The 23,187-nt window shown below is 47.4% G+C and overlaps 1 protein-coding gene across 4 annotated transcripts in view; it reads right to left on the bottom strand.

The window, feature by feature from the left end:
- Positions 1–248: 248 nt before the first annotated feature.
- Positions 249–23,187, bottom strand: part of LOC147608855 (uncharacterized) — a 61,102-nt gene continuing 38,163 nt past the window's right edge. For all 4 annotated transcript variants that reach the window (XM_086788158.1, XM_086788156.1, XM_086788157.1 and 1 more), the window contains 3 exons: positions 2,464–2,542; positions 1,369–1,509; positions 249–1,194 (listed from right to left, as the gene is read on the bottom strand). In XM_086788158.1, coding sequence (XP_086644284.1) covers positions 901–1,194; positions 1,369–1,509; positions 2,464–2,542 — 514 coding nt within the window. In that variant the 3' untranslated portion in view covers positions 249–900. The remainder of the gene's footprint in view (positions 1,195–1,368; positions 1,510–2,463; positions 2,543–23,187) is intronic.

Consider the following 23,187-nt stretch of genomic DNA (forward strand, 5'->3'; position numbering starts at 1 on the left):
GCATAGCCTTCCCCGGCCGTGCGATGTCAGGAGAGTTGGACCTAAGGCTGGGTGCACCGCACCACCTTCTCCGCCTATAACAGTTGGGCTGCCAATTCTCCATAGCCTACAGGCTGCTGCCTGGATGGAACCCTGCTAACAGGCAAGGGTTGGTTGTGTATCCAGCCTTAATCTACACTCAAACTGGCATCAAAATTCCTTGATCCTCCCAATTGATGCAATCTCTCATAGCCCACTATCTGGAATCAATGAACTGAGTAATTATTTGGAAGTTCAATACATACTAAAAATACATGAAAGCTTACTTTTCTGTTCCGTCTCTGAAAAAAATTGTTGGGGTGCCTGACAGAGAATTGGGCCTTCAAGCCAAAAACATTTACAATGTTGAATTAGCCTTTGCATCACACAAGCACTCAAAAATTTGTTCTACAGCCAGTGGATAGCCCATCATTTTATTACATACGAAAAGCACGTCCAGAGATAATATTTCACCCAACACTCTCAAATCTCAGCAACCTCTACGAGGAAAGTGTTTCCAAGAAGCCTCTAACAGCCTTTTACACTGCAAACATCTAGAAAACAGGCCAATGATAGGGATGTGAGTTTAAACCCAAACATCCCACCTTATTGTGGAGCAGCATTGATTGTGGGCGTCCACATGAGCAGACAGAATCATCTCTAGATTGTTTCTTCCATAGAATCTGTGGTACTATATCTCCTGTGTACAACTAGTTCTTCACATCTTTGAAGAGCCACATCAATCTGTAATAATCTGGGCCAAGCTGCTTATAGCCAAGATGATGTATGCTTTGTTGAAACCCAAAATAATTATATAACTCCACCATAGCAGCAACCTATCCCAAAAAGGTAAAAAGCATCACATCTTTACACGGTTCCATGTCATATATTATCCCAAGAGAAATCTGTATTCCGACTTGTGTTTCCGGACTTCGAAGCATTTGCACCATACATGCTCCTACGTGCGTATGTATCCGGCTGTGCTGCATCAGGGCCACTCTGCCAACGCTGGTGTTGAGGAGCATACCCATGCCAGGCATCCCATCGATCACGCTGTCGCCGACCGCTCTTTTCATACTGAGACCGGTAACCCTCTGAGGTGCTACTAGACACTTGATTATTGCTATCCTTTGCCCTCACCTTGCGATGCTCCTCCTCCGTATCATATCGAAGCCGCTGTGGTATGCATTGAACACAAAGCTCATGAATACGACTGTTTAACTTATAACTTCAAGCTTAAATTGAAGTCCAAAAAGCAGCACCTGTTAACTTCAAGCTCTAAATAAGGTCCAATTTTTTTTTGGCTAATTTTAAACATCACAAACATCATTTAAAGAAACGAATCAAAACCTTTGTTGGATCTGACAAGATAGCATATGCTTCACCAATCAATTTGAACAGCCTTTCAGCATCCCTGCGAACCTCATCACCAACCTCCTTCCATAAGCTTCCATCATCTCCATTCTCACCACGTGCCAAGAATTGACCAGCCTACACAGTACGCAGCACATAAGCTCTGGAAGGGGGAGAATGAGAGAGTTATATTAGCATCTACAAAAGACAGAAGGGTCTATGAGACAAGTGTTGCAACACATCCATGAAGTGACTGTATCAGGGGATAAGATAGAACCTAGCTAAAAAGAACAAAATATCAATGAGTATGCCAATGTTACAATGTATCCATGTAGTAGCTGAAACGAGTTGAGGGAAACTGCCGAGGTAAAAAAGAGAGGATGCAGCATATCAGGTACAAGCCCTCAATCTGGCCAATAGAGGATCGAGTTGATAACGCCGCATCTAGAAAGTCTCTCCATCCACTGCTTGTGGAGGGGCACTCCTGTCTCTCTAGAGAATCTCTCCAATCTGGAGCTGTCATACAGAAGGTCATGTCGGTCCAGTAGACCTCCGACGTCTGGAACAGTGTAGCTAGAGTGCTCTCTTCAATGTGATCCCTGGGAAACATGGTAATCTAGGTATCTGTGGCACTGTCAATATGCACTACCTAGTCCATCTGGTGAGGTCATCTGAATCCGGGGATCCTCACGGTTGTCGTCGAGAGTCTCCGTCTGAGAGAGAGAGAGAGAGAGAGAGAGAGAGAGAGAGAAGGGGGGGGGGGGGGAGCAGGAGAGAGAAGAGATATCAATGTCTTAAAAAGACCCAAAGGGCTGTGAGACCAAAAAGGTACTACAAACCATTAATGAATACTGAACAATCAGTATTCATCAATTTACCATCAATGAATACTGAACAATGGAAATTAAAAAATTGCACATACCCATGTGATGCTACATGATGACAATGTGCGGTCATAGAATGAAAGAAAAGATATATTAACATCTACGGAAGGCCAGATTGGCCTATGAGACAAATCTGTATACAACAAGTCCATGTCCTGAGAGAGAGAGATGCAGAGAATTTTTTAAAGAGCAAACAAAGAAATCTTGCCTTATCAGGATGATGTTTGAGAGCTGCCTTGCGATATGCCTTCTTGATTTCGTTAGCAGAGCATGAATAATCCACTCCCCTGCAGAGAAACAAAAATCCACACTATTCTAGTTCAAACACAGTTCCTTAAATTCATCATCACTAGAATTGATCGATAGCCAAGGCCACCTTCCAAACCCCTAAAGAGAATAATCAGAAGCCAGCTGAACTACTAGATAGTCATGAGACAAGGTCTTGACGTTCTTGGTTACCTCCATTAAATAGGGTATGTATTGGTTAAGGGTAAATGTTTCATCTCCTTGAAGACATTGGGCATATACACTAATGGAAAATCTGTGTGTGTTAAAGCTTAAGTAAAAATATTGGGGCTTTCATCGTAAGTGAGGCCTTCAATGGATCTACATGTCTACACATCAGTATCTTAAAGGGTGTTTTTCCATGACAGTTGTTAGAATCCCTCACTTTGTAATATCGATTGGAAATACTGTCACCCCTACCTGAGCAAGGAACTTAGGGATGATGCCTAACTACCCTCCACCGTAAGTCAAGAAGAAGGTCTCTCGTCTGGTAGTTAGTCAAGCATCTATACAGCCTCGTTGCTGTTCAGAAATCAGTACATTTGGAACAGCTTTTCAAGAGCTGCGAGCTGCCAACTCCACTTTCAAAATGTAAAAGAGTTTTCATGGCAGAACTGAATGATTGAGAAAAGATATCGCCACTGCTGCTGGGTTTGTTGTTGTTGCATGACATATAGTGTATCTGATTTAAATAGGTCAACATGCACTCAGGATGTCCTTGAGAAAGCTTAGCATATGATCAGACACACCACGTTGGTATAGGCGACAACAGATTTGCATTGGGAACATTCAAAGTTCCAGAAAAACGGGGCATGTGACGTCCAAGAGGCGACAACAGATCAGACACACCACGTTGGTATAGGCGACAACAGATTTGCATTGGGAACATTCAAAGTTCCAGAAAAACGGGGCATGTGACGTCCAAGAGGTGAGCACAAGGATTTGGGTTGGCTCATCGCCCACCCCAACTTGACGTCCAGTTGAGGCTTTTCAGTGGGTCCGGACGGGCACTCCAATTTGTTATCTTGGATGCCAAGTTGCCATTGACATCTCGCCAGAGAAACAGCTAGCCCCTCTTCTTCTGAGCATTCGGAAGAAGCTGCTATACCAGAGTTCTGCCAGCCTTTCCTAAGCTGGCCGGGTTGTGGTGGAAAACCAGGTTCTTCTCACCACAATGTTATACATCACCTCCCGGGCTTGTATTGGTCAAGTTCAGCATTTGATCCGCAACTTTATGTGAGCTGGCAGTGATGGGAGACCTGCCGGGGCCAAGGTGGCCTGGAGAGTGATTATTCAGCTGTGACACAGAGGAGAACATGGCATCATCGACCCCTCCCCATTCAGAGCCGCGCCTTGTTGGGCAAGTTAATTTTTCAAGGTCTTGTTCCACATGGTGAGCCTTGGAAGGACTTCCTCCTGGCTAGGATTTCCACCCGCACCCCAATCCTAGGAGGCCCTTGGCTCAGAGCACGTGATGGATTTCCACACAGATGCGGACACGTGGCTTTAGCCCAACATTTGAGGACACATTTGCAGCCAGTCTCTCACGTGCTTGGGATCATCTCAGGCAGCCCTTCAAGAATTGGCTCCATAAGCCTCCTAGGAGCATCTCTCACAACCTCTAACCATGGTCCGTCTCCCTAGTGGTCATATGCTCCAACCTCGCCTGCACATATCGTGGGGAGCTTTGAGCATGGGCCTCGCTAAGCACTTGGAGATTGGATTACATTTAGACAGTTGCCACCACAAGCCCACGACAGGGGCCTTATTGGGATCCAAGGCAAAGACAGGCTTAGCCTTGACATCGACGATTCCATCCCTCCGATACTAGACCCTCCTCTCCTGCAATGGCTGGGAGTGTACACCAAGCATGATATACTCTGGCAATTCATGGCGCAGATGAGAGCTCCGCCTTACTCACCTTCACTAGCAATATGTCCCTATGGACTAGGCTCCCGCATGTGGGGCACAGTTGCTTGGGCCACTAAGGCCGCGGTCGTCATGCCATATGAGGAGGAAGGTGGGGGACTAGCCCTTCGGGTCTCTCACCTTCGAGCTTTTGCAGTGCCAGTTCCAACTCCACCTACAGGTCGCTCATCTCCAGGTTCTAGCCAGAGATGGGAGATTTGCAACCGAAAAGCTGTGGGGCACACATGGAGAGCTAGACGCAGCGAAGCCATCGAACACACCCTAACCCCACCAATGGAGTCCATCCAAAGCATCTGGCTCGATATCATTCATATCATCTGTGGTCAGTGGGGGCGGCTCAAGGTGGCTCAAACCACATGCGGAAGCACAGAGAGGCCTTCTTGAGGATCCGGCGTGACGGTCCCTTTCTTACTAATAGTAATGGCTAGCCCACTTTGCATTTTGGACCATCTATGTGGCTGTTTCCCCCTCCCCCCATTGTATGAGATAGCCTTCTCTTCCTAGAGCAACCAACCGGAGGAGAAGCGCATCCTCCCCTTTTATGCAACTTGACTCTCACTCCCCAATGGAGGACGAGTTCATACGTAGCCATTTTGGCTGTTTTCTCAATAACTAATGGAAGGATCTTTTTTTTTTTGGGGGGAGGGGGGGCGGGGGGGGCGGGCGGGAAGGGAGAGAGAGAGAGAGAGAGAGAGAGGTGAGCACAATGATCAGCATTGAGAACAATCAATATGCAAGGTATTTGTCATAGAGACCTGATGCCAATCATACTACAAAATCAAAAGCAGAGTCCATTGCTTAATACACAAAGAATTTGGTCCGCTTTGCCCGACCATGGAGTGTAAGGAATAGAAATGTGTGGTCCTGTCTATGTGAGATACTCCCAGATACACAAAGACGAAACTCATGAGACATGCCAAGAGATCAGAGGCAGGTAAGCTTACAACTACATAGACCGAGGCTAAGGGACAAAAACCCTATAGGCTATGCGTCCTACAAGGTGTAGAATGGATTCGCACCTGGCTGCTTGGGAGAGGTTTAAGAATACCAAAAAGCTATTAGAACTTCGGATATTAATAAACGCCTTGATGAAGACTATGTAAGTGAGTGGGTTGCTCATAACTGAGTGTTCAATTGTGCGAAGCACCTGGCTGCTTGGGAGAGGTTTAACAATACCGTAAAGCTATTAGCACTTCGGATATTAATAAAGGCCTTGAAGCCTATGTAAGCGAGTGGGTTTCTCATAACTGAGTGTTCAACTGTGCGACGCTGGATCCAATCTATCTAGCCCTACATCACACTATGGATTCAAAACCTTTGGCTCAATGCCAGCTGTGGTGGGGGACACATTCGATGGTAATTTGCCAGAAATGTGGCCTATGGATCGCGATGCCTTGCATTACCATAAGCCCTCTCTCTCTCTCTCTCTCTCTCTCTCTCTCTCTCTCTCTCTCTCTCTCTCTCTCTCTCTCTCTCTCTCTCTCTCACCAAGATGAAGAGATCCTGGAAATGGAAGGCCTTGCATTCAGTACTAAATATAATCATTGACAAGATGGAGAAACATGTGCTTGCTAGCTTGAAGAAGCCAAAGAAGCACCCCCTAGGCGGATGGGCAAAAGACAGGCTGAAAGTTATCAAGGACATCCTGATATGCCAGGAAGATACACAAGATAGGGAAACTAAAGAGCTAAAGGAAGCCCATGCAACCAAAGTGGGAAAGTTGAAAGCACAAGTATCTCAAGGAGGAGCTACATGTATGTAAAGCATAGATGAAGGAAGAAGGGAAAATTAATCCCACCGCCTCAGAGTGGAGACAGGTAGAGCTGAGCGCATCTTCAGAGCCGGGAAGCTCGTACGGACACCCAGAGAGGAGAGGATATGCCGACTATGCCACACAGAGGTTGAGACGGAGGAGCATTACATATGCCGCTGCCCAGTATACTATGAGATCCACGGGAGGTTTCACTGTCTATTTCGTGAGGGATTCGGTCCACTCTCCAGGATCATTGACTTCTAGGACCAGCATTGCGTGGGCCTCTTCCTGCTTGAGCTCCGCAGACACAGGGACACCTTCTTGAGACACAGGCCCCAACCACCCCGCCCCCTCCCTCAGCAACCAACCATCACCAGTTTCTTCCGGACCCAGAAGATGGAGGAAACTGACATAGTGGATCTTGTGGACCCTCCACGAGCTGCTCTGGACCTACCTCGCCCGAGGAGAGTTACCTCGGACCGAGCCTCTGCACTCCAGTGCGCCCTACGCCCTCGACCCCCCCATCAGCCACGATCACCTCATCAGCTCCAGATCCAGGACATCGTGCTCCACCGCCATCGAGCTACCTTTCCACGTGACATAGCTGAGGGAGACCTCTCGGCCATACTCGTCAACCCTATGCTTGACATTTCGGAGTGATATACCATCTACTCGGAGCTGATGTTGCTCCCATGTTTTTATGTTTTTAGTATTCCATGACGAGTTTCCATGGACAGTTTTGTATCACCCCAGTGAGATAGCTATATTTATGTTTTCATTCTGTTTTATTTTCCATTCCATGATGAGATATGCCATGGACATTATTGTACCACTTTGGTCTCATAGGCCCATTGGGTCTTTAGTAGACGCTTAATATATCTATCTATCTATCTTTCTCTCTCTCTCTCCAAGAGTGGTTCCCCCTTGCTTCAGGTTGGTCTGATATGCCTATGGTTGGATTGGTAAGCCCGCCTACTACTTGTTGGGGATCAAGGGTTTCAGTACACAATAGCAAGCGAGAGAGAGAGAGAGAGAGAGAGAGAGAGAGAGAGAGAGAGAGGATGGTGATAGCTACTTAAAGTAGATAGGATAAAAAGATGTGGAGCAAGTGAGTGACTTCACAATATCAAAATACACAATAATAAGTGTGGTGTCTTTTAACACCTAATATCCAAGGGGAAAAACCCAAAGGGAGAAAAGTGCCCTTGGTTAACCCATGTTCACATGTGGCACTACTCATATCATAAGTGGCCTAAGTCATAGGATATATGCCAATAAATCCCCCCTGTAGTGGCAATGTGAACTTGTACAAGGTCTAAGCAGATCACTCTCTATAGGAGAATAAGCCTAAAGCTTGGCGGAAATCTTCAAACTTCTCTCGAGACAATGCCTTCGAGAACAGATCTACAACATTGTCCTGTGTAGAGGAGTAAGATAATGAGATCTCCCCTACATGAATCCTCTCCCTGACATAGTGATAATGAATCTCTATGTGCTTAGTACGTGCATGAAACACTAGGTTTCGTGCCACGGCTATAGCATTTGACTGTCAATGAGTATGGTGGTGGGTGTCTGCTAACACTCACGAAGATCAGTCATCAATCTCCTCAGCCATACACAATCTATTGTGGCTGTAAAGGCTGCCCTGTACTCAGCCTCACAAGTAGATGTGGCAACAGCGGGCTGCTTTTTGCTCAGCCATGATATGCACGAATGCCCCAAAAAGAAACAATCCCCACCAGTGGATTGTCGTGTATCATAGTCACCAGCCCAGTCGGAATCACTTAAAGTATGTAACTGGAAGCTACCCCCCCTTGGGATATACCAACGCAAGATCCAAGGAGCCTTGAAGATAACGGAAGATCCGCTTCACTGCTTGCCAATGATTTGTACCTAGGCTGTGCATAAATTTGCTACACTAGGAAATCCCAAACTAAATATTTGGGCCTGTGTTGCATAAATATATGAGGCAACCCATTGCTTGGCTATAAACACTCGTATCAAAAAGCTCTCCAACATCATACATGCTCAATTTCAGCCCTGGCTCTATCGGAGTAGAGATGGGATCTGCAGCCAAGCTCTGATACCACTGTTGGGGGTCAGGGGTTTTAGAGAAACAGAGCACACACACACACATGTACACAGCAACAAGGTCTCAAGAGAGAGAGAGATGGTGTTAGCTACTCAAAGCAGATAGGATACAAAGATGTGGAGCAAGTGAGTTGACTCCACAATTCCAAAATACACATAATAAGGGTGGGGTCCTTTCACACGTAATATCCAAGGGGAAAAACCCAAAGGAAGAAAAGTGCCCTTGGTTAGCCCATGTTCACATGTGGCACTACTCATATCATAAGTGGCATAAGTCATAGCATATATGCCAATACTACTTTCAGTGTGTTCTCTATGCGTGCGTCTGTAAGTTCTTTGATCTAAGTGCACGTAGATCTCAGAAATACAATGCCAACTGTGGAGTTATGCTTTCACAATTACGGTCATGAGGTAAGTCTTTTGCAGATTTGCTAAGGGTCTTTGTGTCACCTGCACACACATGGCCATGGCTAATCCCTGAGTTGGTAGCAAGTTTAGGTTAGATTTAGGTCACTGGCAGATTCTGACAGGCAAGTAAGAAGCCCGTTCTGTGTGAGCAGTCGGCTAGGTCATATGACACTATACCAGGCACAGCCGGCAGTATTTAAAGGAGTTTTGGCTTGTTCTCTGTTGGCTGACAGCAGTCAGTTGGAGTAGGGGCAAACCATGAGCCTGTAAATACCCACGTTTAGTAGTTCAACTGGGTAGGAGCAGAGGCAGCAGACCATGAGCCTTTAAGCCTTGTCTTACCTGATCCAGGCCTAAGCCTATTGATTAGCAACACTAATGCAAAAGCAATGATTAGACACACACACACACACAGAGAGAGAGAGAGAGAGAGAAGAGACGGATGAACTGTAATTTCAATATATTAATATGATACAAAAAGATGTTTTTGACTATGGCCTTTGGCCTTTCAAAAAGGACTGATTTCTAGCCTAAAGTAAAGCCTATTGACCTGCCCCCATCTGGGGGATCAAATGACTTATGACTGAACTAAACCTGGCTGTTTATAGGCTCATGGTCTGCCCCTGCTCCTACTCAACTGCTGTCGGCCAGCAGAGTACAAGACAAAACTCCTTTTGATGCTGCCGATTGCGCCCCCCTATGGTGTCATATGACCTAGCCGACTGGTCACACAGAGCATGGGCTTCTTCTTTACCTGTCGGAACCTGCCAGTGACCTAAATCTAACCTAAACTTGCTACCAACTCAAGGATTAGCCATGTCCACGTGTATGCACGTGACATTCCCTCCTGCTAAACTTGATGACGGAATTCCATCCTTTGACCTTTGATTGGATGATTGTCATCATCCCTTGTCTCCAAAACTTGTCATTTTTCCTCCCTAGCAACGTTGATTGAAAATCCTGCCATTCCTCAGATTCACTCCAAGTTTGATGTTGAAAACTCTGCATCTATTCCACTTTGTCCCTTTGCCTGCAATCCACGTCCCTTAACACAGTGATGTTCTTCTTTCCGAGGATGACCATGCCTTTGCTCCACCCTTGGAACTGTTCCTGAGAAACACTGGTGTGCCCCTTTGCACATATAACTTGCAGGGATGCTTTCCTGAGGTTTTGCCTGCAGCCGACCAGCCCCATGACTGCTACCCTGCCTGCGTTTCTTGGTATGGTTTATGTGCACCTTCCTGGGACTTCCGGTACTTAGCTTGGCTGAGGTTGTGCTCCAATACTCTGTACCAATGAGACTTCCAGAAGCCTTGTCTCACTTGATCCGGCGGCCAGCCCTAAGCCTACTAATTAGGAACTCTAATGCAATTGGGGCCATTCTCTACAGATCTGCCCCGTAGATCCCCTATGAATGGAATTGTGAGTGGAATCGGTGCACACTCATCTGGTGCAGCTGTCTTAGTGCCAAAGGTGCTGGAACTTTCTTGGGCCACCCAGACTTGCCGTGTGTTTCAGTTCAGCCCTTGTTGCCGTCTCTGCAAGTTTGGGGGTCAGCCATAGGAGCATGGCAGGATAATGCCCTTACCAAGGGTCACATAGTGCCCCTTGTGATTTGGGAAAAATAGCATCCAAGGTTAATTTTTTTACAAGATGGTGGCTTAACCATTACTGATTTTGTACTCATAGCTGCAAGAATGTGGACTTTAAAATTGTCAAGTTAAACTTTAGTACATCCACACGAGTCATCAGCCTACGCTTCCTTTGCCATGAGAGGCATGAACACACTCCGACTGTTGGGAGTAGGATCATTCGTGGTTTATGACTCGCATCATGGACTTACCGGTAGTTTTTCAAACGTCTCTAACACACTCTATGGATTATAATTTGGAAATGACTCTTCTCATAGTTCTCTTTATGAATCTAGACATGTTGAGGTTTGTAGTAAACCCTTTTTGGACTTTTACAATCAAATGCTCAAAAATCTGATAGTCATCTAAAGTGTGTTTTATTGCACGTAAGTAATCAAGTTATCCATTGTGGCTCGATGACGAAGCGTTGGAAAATATTTTTCTGTCACTCTTCACTTGGGTAGATCATCAATTTGATTGCATACCAATTGACTATAAATGGATGGCCTCTGTGGGCTTTGCCACTATGGTTGTTAGCAAATGATCCATGCTAGGATCCTCACACATGCTCATAGATCATGCTCTTAGACCCAAGAGATTATCGAAAGAGAACCAAAAAATAAATTAAGTGTCATCTATCGTATTTGCCTCACCAGCTATGATTGGCTATCAGTGAACTCATAGCCAATCATAGCTATTGACACTGAGAGACTATTAAACGCCTAATTATGGGCTGAAAGGTAATAATAGTCAGGGTTTGTTGTGAGGAATCCGGATGAGGGATCCACCGGCAAGGACGTGTGCGAGGAGAGAGTTGCCGCAAGGCTTCGAAGAGCTCAGCTACTAACATGGTCTATGGTATGGAACATAGGATCGTGCTATCAAGTACAACGTCGACTCGGGGTAAATCACGGTCATGACCACCGATATTGAAGCAGATTAAATTTCTCAAGGAGTGTTTCCAAGTATGCAGTCCTTACATCCAGAAGAGTGTAGCCAAACTTGCTTCATTAGACATAGGAGCAGGTCAAAATTTGATGTCCTATGAGACTTGTATAAAGACAAGTTACACAACTATCTAGCATATTAGATATCAGTCTATCTACCTTCATTGTATGTGCACTCTATTTCCAGTGTGGTAGGACATTTTGTGACTTGTCTCTTACGGAAACTCCGGTTGACAAGGGTCCGGCTTGCCTCTTGAGAGGTACTCTTTATTGGTATAGCATTGTTTGTGCTATACATTAAAAGTTGTTTTTAGAAGTCTGGCAACCTTGTAATGTGCCCTCAAAGCTTGTACACAATACTTCTATGGAAAATATAAAATTATCTAGTTTGAGTAGGGGTGGGGTTGGGGAGGATTGTCCAATTCCAGTCAGCGTTGTCTTCATTTCATTTAACGGTTATTGTGGTATTGTGGGTGGCTGTCTTAATCATATTTATACAGCCTTGCGTGGAAAAACGGTGCATCCTTGAACGAGCTGGAGAGCCCTGTATGTGATTTATCTCCACATTATAGAGTACTTTGCACTTTTTTTTCTTTTGTATCCATTCGATGTTCATTGAGACATGATGATGATGTACACAAGTTTTGTCTCATAGGCCGTTTTTTGCCCTTTAGAAGACGTTAATAAAATCTCTCTCTCTCTCTCTCTCTCTCTCTCTCTCTCTCTCTCTCTCTCTCTGCCTATCGCCCTCCCCCCTGCGCCATCTTTGCCTTGTTGCCCCTGCTTACCCACTGTTGCCTATCCTCCCCAGAACCTCTCCACCCCTTTCTTTTTTCCCTTGGCCACCCATCCGCTTTCTTTTCCCGACGGGTTCCAACGTTGGGGTTTTCTGTTCTTTTGGGGTTTTCTGTTCTTTTGGCGAGGTTCAGCTCCTTTGGTCTTTTTGCTTCGAGGAGGACTCCATGGCAATTGCTCCATCATCCCGACCGACGCCACCACCCCTTGCCTCTTTTCCGAAGCGGAGCTCCAGCTCTTAGCTTCTACACTCTTCTCACTCACGACTCTTCACTGGTTTGCAAGATTGCTGGGAGCTGCCCAGCAAGTGGTCAGATTCGTGATTTGCTCTCAAGTACCTCTCATTGGCGAGCCCGGGAAAATCACTGATATTTATTTTCTTGGATACAACTACTTCCAGGTGGAGTTCGACTCACCTGCAACGGCTGATCAAGTATTGCAAGAAAGCCCCAATGCAATACACAGAGCTTGAGCATTTTTCACTAGATGGCACCATGGCTTCAACCCACATCCCAACCCCCTTGCAGGTGTTTCTGGTTTCCCTGTCAGTCTGCTTCCCACAACTCTAAAAGGAGTACGACCCCCTCATTTGCTCGATTGGACGGTCGATCAGCCAAGTTTTAGAAACCCCTCAGACTGCCACCTCAGTGGTAGCCATGGCAGCTAGGATACCATCCATCCAGATCTGCATAGCCTCTCCAGAGGCTCTCCCAGCCCATTGTGCTCTCCAACCTCCATGGCCGCTGGGCCTTTTCATGCAACGGGTGAAGTATGCGGGCCTCCCCGCTGGCAGTGCTTCATTTGCCAATACATGGGACACCTGGCTAGAGCTTGTCATCACCGTCAGCCCCACAGAGGACACCCCTTAGCCTCTTACCAAAACCCGTCCCGCTCTCACCCAACAAGAGCAGATGAGGTAGGTGATCAGCCCCATCCCTCCCATCAGTCCGCGGTGGCAACTGCGAGCCTGGCCAGCCCGATCTTGCAGCCAACCACCCATCTCCCCAACGCCAAGCCTAGCCAGGTGAGGGTGCCGGCCGTGGGTAGCTAGTCTGAAGGCAACGCCCTTCCCTAGAAGGGTATCAACAGCCAGACACACGCCTACTAAGGCAACGGTTCTCTCTGGTAATTGGTATGACCATTTAGCGCAAGACCAAGATCTTGGTGGGTGGGGCGGCCCTAGTTTCCTCTTACTAGATTCAGGTTTTCCCGAGGATGAGCAGGCGATATACCGCACCCCACCCCCCCTCCTTCCCCCATCTGCTGGGTTCCCCCTTCTGGTTTCTGCTCCCCCCACTCCCCTATTCATGCACGTTGCCTTCCCGCAGCGCGTGATCCTTTTCTCGGCACCACAGCAGCCACGTTCTATGCGCCAACTAGTTCATCAGTTCTCCGATCCAATCGACATGACGATTGCAGCTTCCCCAATGGCTGCCCTGCCTCCCATGTCCCCTGGCAGCCAGCCCTCTCCACCTCCATACAACACCCAGCTCCTCCACCTCCGCCGGCGGTAGCGCCTCTGCAGCACCCACTTCTTGGCTGCTCCGCCTCCTGCCGCCGCCTCTGCACCGCCCAGTGAGCTGTGCCACCACCTCTGCCACCACCTCCGCCATAGCAATGCCGCCCTGTGAGCCCTGTAGCCGCCTGCGCTGCCTGACTCAGCCAGCAGCGCCAGTACTGCAGCTGCCCGCCACCTCTGAACAGAGCCTCCTGCACAGCCAAGCGACGCCTGTGCCACTCCAGTAGCACCGCCACCGCCACCGCCACCGCAGCACCGCCACCACTGCCTGTTGTGCCACCCTTTGCAAAGAAGAATCTCGAGTTGTTTTTGGTGCTACCTCTTCTTATCCTGCCAACACAACCACCCTGGGTGTTTGACTTTTTCGGACTCTTTTCCATACTGAGTACAGAGCTCTTGTGGGTATTTGTGAGCATCAAAATTTGGTTCAAACATTGGATATTGGTACTAGCCCGGTCTAAGACTTTTGTGGGTCATTCTCCTGGTGCACTCGGCAACAGAGATCTTGTGTCTCGACATCAACTTCAGCCTGACCTCAACATCCGCACTCTTGTTTGATATTGTATTCATTTGTTGTATTTTGGAAAAGCCCGTGGATTGTTCCTGAAATAAATTCCTGAAGAGGGGATGGGCCCTGTTCCCCGCTCAGCATGGTGTAGTGTGTGAAACCCCTATTCCCATCTCTCTCTCTCTCTCTCTCACACACACACATGGTTGAATCTGCCGCTGCACGCTCCACTGTGAGCTCGGCAGCATAGATCTTGTGCCTCGACATCGACTTCAGCCCGACCTCGACATCGGCACTCTTATTTGATATTGTATTCATTTGTTGTATTGGTTCTGGCTTGAAAAAGCCCGTGGATTGTTCCTGAAATAAATTCCTGAAGAGGAGGCGGGACCCCGTTCAGCATGTGTTAAACCCCTATTCCCATCTTTCTCTCTTGTATTGTGGTTGAATCTGTCACTGCACGCTCCATTGGGCTTCCAGTGGTATCAGAGCAAGGATTTCTCTTGAAGAAAAGGCGGAGAGGCTAGAGAAGAGGAAGCTGTTGAGATTCATCCATCGGAGAGGAAGGTTGTTGGGGAAGTCTCGATGGAGAGAGGGTGGGGTCGATCAGCCCCACCAGGCAATGAGGGCCGGAAGAGGAGTCATGACCAAGAATCGGCCGCCAAATCGGGGGGGGGGGGGGGGGGTGGGGGGGGGGGGGGGGTGAGCTCTCTGTGTGACTAGTGGGGGCCCGCCATCTACTGGCGGATCTGTGATAAGTGCTCATAACGGTTCTCTGACATAACCGAATCCTCATGCATGTTGCCAACCTGGCGTGCACCACAGCGACGCTTAGCTCTGGTGCTCGGTTGGCAACCCAAGCGAGGGCCAACGGTCCGCCACTCTTCAGTTGATGGGTCATCCATGGTCGGTACCTACTGCTCCGCAACCTGGGAAACTGCTCCTCCCTCGGCCCCCTAGTGCGGATCTGAGCGGGAAGTAGCAAGGGGAACCACCAGGGGCAAGGGCGGTCTCCTAGACTGACGCCGAGGGCAAGCTCTGGCCAGGTGACCCATCTGCCTGCAAATCAAACATTGGCCTAAAAGGTCGGAATACTACACTCTCTACATAATGGGGGCCCCCGAAGACTGGGAATAGATAGCATGTGAGGCATTGAATCCGGCGAGGCAACACAGATGCGGAGAGATGGAATCCTGGCCGCTCGAGCGAGGACCGAGGCAACGTTTTTCTTTTTCTTTTTCTTTTTTTTTTGGGGGGGGGGGGGGGGGGGGGTAGATTCCATCACTCTCCCGATGGCACCACCAATCACCGAGAGAAGAGGAAGGTATTCCTTCCTGAAGCCCGGAAAGCAGACTGTCACAGGAAAGCCTGGAACTCTAGCTAGAGGGTGAGATGCCGAGTCGAAGCCGTGATGCCACCGTGCAAAGAAGGCATGGGCCGTACGCAATGCAACAGGGCTCAGCTGCATGACAAGATCAGACGTCGTCGGTGAATCGAACTCAACCTGGTAGTAGCCACACCCGAATGTATCAATATCTGCGATCTTTGCAAGTGCACCTAGGAGGCTAGCTTGAAGGAGATCTCTGAGTTGGCCACACGTGGGGCAGCTACCGACAATCTTGCATACTAGAGTGGAGGCCTCTAGGGATGCTACCGTCGTAGCGAGAAGCTGTACGTCCGCTTCAAAAACGAAAGGCAGGTAACGGTGGCCTTTGTCGGGGGAGACGGAGTGGCTACCATGGAGTCCTCTTGGGGGCGAAGACCAAAAGAGGCTGAAAATTGCCGATAATAGAAAAAAGCCCTCAAGGTGAAGGTGTTGCCAAAGACCAAGGAAGAAGGGGGGGGGGGGGGGGGGGGGGGGCGACAAGACTACGGCATGAACGGAGGGGGGGGGGGCGGGGGGGACTGACGGGAACTCTTTGAGCAAAGAGAAGGGAAAGAAGGGGGGGAAGGCGTAGGAAGGAGGGGGAGGCATAGGCTGGACCCAGGGGAGGGGATAGGTTGTGTAGGCGACAGAAGGGTTGGGGAAGCGGGGCTGGCTGGCAGGCAGGAGCGAGGGGGGGAGCACAGGGGGGAGGGGGGGCTGGACGCAGTCGAGAGCAAGGGGGGGCAAAGTGGGGGGACAGGCAAGGCGCCAACAGGAGAAAGAGTGAGCAGCGGCGAGAAACCGGGCGGGAGGGGGAGGGGGGGGGAGGGAGGGGGAGAGGAGGCGTAGGTGGACAGGAGGGCGGCGAAGAGGGGGGAACGCGAGAGCACGACAGCAAGGGGGAAGCGCAGCTTCACTCCACGATCAGTTTTAACTTGCATTTAATCAAAGAGAGTTTTGTAGACACTCTTTCAGGAGAGCTACCTCCAAAGAGACCGGAAGATCATCAAATTGACATCATGCCAGGAAGCTCACCTCCTAACAGACCTCCTTATGGAGTGAGTCAAGCTCAACAAGAGGAGATTATGAAGCAAGTGACCGAGCTTTTGGAAAAGGATTTGATTCGACCTAGCTCATCACCTTTTTGCTCCCCAGTCTTATTGATTCAGAAAAAGGATGGTTCTTGGCGTATGTGTATTGATTACAGGGCTCTTTACAAGATCACTGCAAAGAATAGGTTTCCTATTCCTAGGATTGATGATATCCTGGAGAGATTGGATGGAGCCACTATCTTTAGTAGAATCAACTTGAAGAGTGATTACCATCAAGTCAAGATTGTTCCAGAGGACATTCACAAGACCACATTCACGACTAACTTTGGACTCTATGAGTATTTGGTGATGCCTTTTGGTCTTACCAATGCCCCGGCTACTTTCAACCGAATTATGGAAAGAATATTTCAAGCACATAGAAAGTTTGCAGCTACTTTCTTTGATGACATTATTGTGCATTCAAAGAATGAAGAAGAGCATCGACTTGGATATGGTATTTCAGGAATTACAGACGCACAAGTTGTATGTGAATGGCAAGAAGAGTGAGTTCTTTTTGTCAAAGATTCACTACTTGAGCCATATAATGTCCAAGGAAGGGGTCAAGATGGACCCAAAAAAAGTCAAGGCTCTTGTGGAATGGCCAGAGTTGACTGGTGTGCATGCAATTCGAAGTTTCCTTGGCTTATGCTCTTACTACACAAAGTTCATCAAGTGGTTTGTTGTGGTAGCAAGTCCACTCCATGATTTGACAAAGAAAGCCATGCGATTTCGGTGGACCAAAGTTGAAAAAGAATCCTTTGAAGCACTAAATTTTATGCTACCAAAGGACCAGTATTGATTATCTTATGGGTGTTGAGTTTGTTATCAAGATGGATCATCAAAGTCTTACGTATTTTATGTCTCAACTAAGATATCAGAAAAGCATATAAGATGGGCTAGTTATTTGGCCCAATTTCATTTTTAGAGGCATACCCATGGTAAAGACAACAAAGTAGCAGATGCTCTATCTCGAAGACCCATGACCCATGTAGTTTCTATGGGATATCATTTGGACTTGACTATGATTAAAGATCTTTATGCTACAAATAAAGATTTCAAGAACATCTGGGACAGGTTGCAGAATGGAGACTTTGTGACCTCTTATGTCATCAAGGAAGGGTTTCTTATGATGCAGACCCGTTTATTTGTGACTAAGGATTTGAGACCAAAGGTAATGGAAGAATGCCATGCCCCACCTTATATGGGACATAAAGGAATCATGACAACAACTCAAGCTTTGGAGAGTTATTTCTATTGGCCAAGCATGAGAAGGGACATCGATCAATCTGTTCAAGAATGTTTGGTTTGTCAGAAGGTCAAGCTTGATCAACAAAAACCCACAGGATTATTACAACCTTTGCCAATTCCCAATATTCCATGGGAAAGTATTGCTATGGACTTCATCTTTGGGTTGCCAAAGTCAAGCTTTGGGAATGATGGAATATGGACTATTATTGGCAGGTTCAGTAAGCAAGCCCACGTCATTCCGATGAACAAGACCATTTGCACACATCATATAGCGAGATTGTGTATTCAGCAGATTTTCAAGCATCACGGATTACCGAAATCCATTGTAGGGGATAGAGATCCTAGAACTACCAGTTTCTTTAGGGGAGCACTTTTTGACAACATGGGGACAAAGCTGAAGTTCTCTTCGGCTTATCATCCTCAAACAGATGGGCAAAGTGAGATTGCAAACCTCATTATTTTGGATATGCTAAAGTGTGATGCTCTCGAAGCTAAGGATCAATGGGAGAAGTACTTGCCATTGGTTGAGTTTGCCTACAACAACACTGTTCACTCTTCAACAGGCAAAGCTCCTTTTGAGATTATTTATGGCAAACTATTGTTGTTCCCTATTTTAAAGACCAAGGAAGAGATCTTTCATGTTGCGGACGAGTTTGTTCCAAATTTGGATATGGCCTTTGCACAGGTTTGAAAGACAACACAAGGAACCTAAGCCATCCCCCAGATATTATGGACCTTTTTAGGTTACCAAGAAGATCAATGATGTGTGTTACCGATTGGATCTTCCATATCATTGGAGGATACATAATGCCTTCCATGTCAGTTTACTGAACCCATATACAGGATTACCCCTAGAGGAGCCTATACAAGATCCACCAGACGTGGAAGAACAAGAAGAAATTTTACAACCGGAACAAATTGTATTCCATTCCGTGAGAAAAAGAGGAAGGACTGTGGTTTGGAAATTCCTTTTGAAGTTTAAGAACTATTCGCCTATGGTTGCCAAATGGATGCTAGAAGAGTACTTCAAGGACTACCCAAATATTCTTTGAGCTTATGAGGAAGCAATTGGTCCATATGTATTTGAAGTACACACTTGAAACGTCTTGTGACCAAGACAGATTTAAGAGGGAGGGATTGTACCGCTAGTCCTCTTCATTGTATATATTTATATTGAAATGGAATTGATCATTATCTTGCTTATATAATGGTTTTGATTGGATATGCTCTGGTTTGGGTGGCACAACGTCCAAAAGCCCAAGGAGCAACATTTGAATATGGGAGGCAATGATGCCAAAAGACCCATTGGACGACAACGATGCCACATATTTTGGACTTCGCAATCGGGCGGTCATTACGACCACATGGTCCAGATGACTATTGGATTTTGCAATCGAGCGACCATTGTGACCAAATGACCCAAATGATTGTATTGGATTTCGCAGTCGATCAGTCATTGCGACCAGATGGGCCATATGACTATATTGGATCTCATATTCGGACGGTCAATGCAACCAGATGGCCCAGATGACTATGGAAGACTTCTCATGCGGTCTTAGTGACCAGATGGCCTTGAGGATAGTCTAAGCAGTTTCCCTCGAGAACTAGATGGCTCAACACAGTTTCAATGAAACCAAAAAGGACAATCCATGAACAGGAAGATCATTACTTGTGCATTGCATACTAATGTATGTTTGAAATTCTTTGACTTTGTGTGTTGTTTTTGATGTGTGGACAATGCTTGGATTTATGGCATGAAATAGTCCACTAGGCTCCAGACTACCTGGCCAGACCCTGGAATACCAAGTAGATGCGAATGATGAATACTTGTTTGTTGGCTAGCTTGTGTCTAGTTTTTGCAGAAGGTGAGTATGAATTTATTACATCTAACACATGTGACAGGCTATGAAGAACATGTACCGTCAAGAATAAGGACATAGGTCAAAGAAAGGCATAAAGATCTTGCCAGAGGAGCAAAAGGCACCACATATGACGAAAGACCAGATGCACAAGAGCACCACATGGGACTAGTACCACGATCATATGAAATATTTGTATCCCACAATCGAGGACAATTGTCATATGAGAGGAAGGGAATGTAACTATTTGGTCCTCCATGCTCTTTTCACATGATGGGACTCATGCCCTGACACTTGGACAAGTTGATGAACACATGGGAATAGGGATCCTTAAGTTGGCACAGGACAAAGCACTATTCTTGGTCAAAAAGCAAGAAAAGCAAAAAGTCAAACTATGTTGACCAAAAGCTGAGGACACCATTGAAAAGAGGACATCGAACTAGATCAAAAAGCTAAAAGCCGCTTTTTCATCAAAAAGCAACTCCATGGCCAAAAAGCAAGGCCCTAAAGATTGTAAAAGCACAAATGAAGAACTTTGACTATTATTAATATTTAATAAAACAAAAGCAAAGAGGCAAAGCAAAAGCAAGGCAAGGCAAAAGCATGAACCCCCCGTCAAGTATATAAGAACCTTTACCCTCATGGTGGAGCATAGAAATTCTTGGAGCTTAGCTTTCTGGAAAACAAGACTAATCGTGATCATCATCATATTCCCTCTTCACCTCCATACAACACCCAGCTCCTTCACCTCCGCCGGCGGTAGCACCTCTGCAGCGCCCACTTTCTGGCTGCTCCGCCTCCTGCGCCACCAACTCCGTTGCCGCCTCCGCCGCAGCAGCACCGCCCTATGAGCCCTATAGCCGCTTGTACTACCTGACTCAGCCAACAGCACCAATACTGCAGCTACCTGCGCCGCCTCTAAACAGAGCCTCCTACGCAACCAAGCGACGCATGTGCCACTCTAGTAGCACCACCGTCGCCTGTTGTGCCACCCTTGCAAAGAAGAATCCCGAGTTGTTTTTGGTGCTACCTCTTCTTATCCTACCAACACCACCACCCTGGGTGTTTGACTTTTTCGAACTCTTTTCCATACTGAGTACAGAGCTCTTGTGGGTATTTGTGAGCATCATAATTTGGTTCAGACATTGGATATTGGTACTAGCCCCGTGTAAGACTTTTGTGGGTCATTCTCGTGGTGCAGTCGACAATAGAGATCTTGTGTCTCGACATCGACTTCAGTCCGACCTCGAAATCGGCACTCTTGTTTGATATTGCATTCATTTGTTGTATTGGTCCTCGTTTGGAAAAGCCCGTGGATTGTTCTTGAAATAAATTCTTGAAGAGGGGATGGGGCTTGTTCCCCGCTCAACATGGTGTAGTGTGTGCAACCCCTATTCCCATCTCTCTCTCTCTCTCTCTCTCTCTCTCTCTCTCTCTCTCTCTCTCTCCCCCCCCGTTTCTCTCTCTTGCGCATCTCTCCCTCCCCTCCTCCCCGCCTGTGCGCCCTCTGGCCCGCCTGCACCCCGCCCTTTGTCCCCTCTCTCTCTCTCTCTCTCTCTCTCTCTCTCTCTCTCTCTCTCACCCCTCCCGCTACCTGCCTGCGCCCCCCTCTTTCTCTCTCTCTTCGCTGTTCCCCCTCCCGCTACCTGCCTGCGCCCCGCCCTTTCTCTCCCTTCGCTGTTCCCCCTCATGCTACCTGCCTGCGCCCCCTCTTTCTCTCTCTTCGCTGGTCCCTTTGCCCACCCACCCTTAGTCAGGCCCCCAAGGCAGCAACATAACTCTCTCTCTCTGCTGAATCTCCTCTCTTTCCCTTTCCCCTGCATGACTTGACCCCCCCCTCCCTGTTGCTGCTGTTTCGTGCTGCTGTCATGGATTAATTTTCAGTCCATTGGCTGTGGGAAGTTCTGCAAAAAGTCATGGCCAAGACCGGGTTTAAAGAGGAGCTCGTGAAGGTAGAGGACAAGCTTGGCACAATTATCAAAGAAAACAAGAAGATGGTCGACTCTTCCGTTACTGCAATCATAAACCGCCTCTCCAAACTCGAGAAGGGATTTGACAAAATCCAGGAGCTCGAAGAGAGATCTTCCAAGCAAGAGGCTGAGATTTCAGCCTTAAAGGAGGAACTAGTGGAGGCCAAACTGCATGCTAAAAGTCAAGCGGCTGAAATCTCAGCCCTCAAAAAGGAGTTGGAAGCCACTTCAAAAAGCAAGCTTGAGGATGGAGAATTTCAGCCCTCCTTGATTGAAGAGCTGAATACCATCCAGGAACAAATGAGGATCATTCGAGAGGAGGAGGAGCAACATAAAGAGAAGACATCTTCATGGGTGGAGGTGATCACAAAGACACAAAAGAAGATGGACGAGGCCGAGAAATGGATCGAGGTCGCCAAGAAAGGGAAAGGTAAAGAATCGCCACCCATCCCCACTCCCACCATCATCAACATGACCCTTGAAGAGGAGCAAAGGAGGAAGACCCGGGCCTTACATGTACGAGTGTCCGGTCTAAAAGACCGTGATGATGCGGAAGGGGAAACCAAGGAGCTCTTCTCTATGATGGGCATTGAAGCCACGCACACAAAGGCATGGAGAGTGGGAAAGAAAAGGGAAGGTAGTGGCGAATCTTCTTCCAAGGAGAGAGCACTTATCATTCGTTTCCCCTCCATGGAAGCAAAGAAGGACTTCTTGAAGAGACGTCCTACACTCAAGCAAACGGGAATATTTCTTGGAGATGACCTCACACTCTCGCAACTTGCCCACATGAAAGAAGTTATGCTCGAGATAAGGGCAGCCCGAGAGAAAGGGAAAGTGGCCTTCTATAGAGATGGTAGAGTGGTGATTATGGAGAGGCGCTCTTCATGACGGCGCGAGACCTATGGGACTACACTCAAAGTTGCTACTTGGAATTGTAATGGATCTCTACGCCTTGATGTAGGGGCTTTTGAGGATAGTTTCACTGGGAGGGACATCATCTTCTACTGTGAGACGCATCAGGCTCCTGGACAGTCCATGCCACATGTTAGTGGATACCGATGGGAGACAGCTTGTAGACAGGAGACTCGTTCAGAGCATAGAGGACGGGGCTCAGGAGGAGTGGCAGTATTGTTTAGAGAGGAGCTACAACCACTGATACATATAGTCCGCAGAGATGAGCAGGCTAGGTACATGTGGGTTAGACTGAGGGCAGAGACCGGCAGATATCTCTACATTGCTATATGCTATTTTGCTCCTAGTACATCAGTGTATGCATCACCTAGCGGGCAGTCTCCCTTTTCTATTTTGGATGATGACATTTGGGAGTTCTCCAGGGATGGTGACATCATTCTCTTGGGAGACTTCAATGCCAGGACCGCCCATAACCAGACAGTATTTTATGATACCTCAGAGGAGATGTTGAGGGAGCTTGATGTTAGGGATATGGGCCTATCTAGACTCTCATAGGATGAGGAACATACAGTGTATGGGCGGTATTTGATAGACATGGGGACTGCACATGGATTGGCCAT

The sequence above is a fragment of the Cibotium barometz genome, chromosome 52 (assembly GCF_041138505.1).
Source record: "Cibotium barometz isolate CiBa-2024 chromosome 52, ASM4113850v1, whole genome shotgun sequence".
Lineage (NCBI taxonomy): Eukaryota > Viridiplantae > Streptophyta > Polypodiopsida > Cyatheales > Cibotiaceae > Cibotium > Cibotium barometz.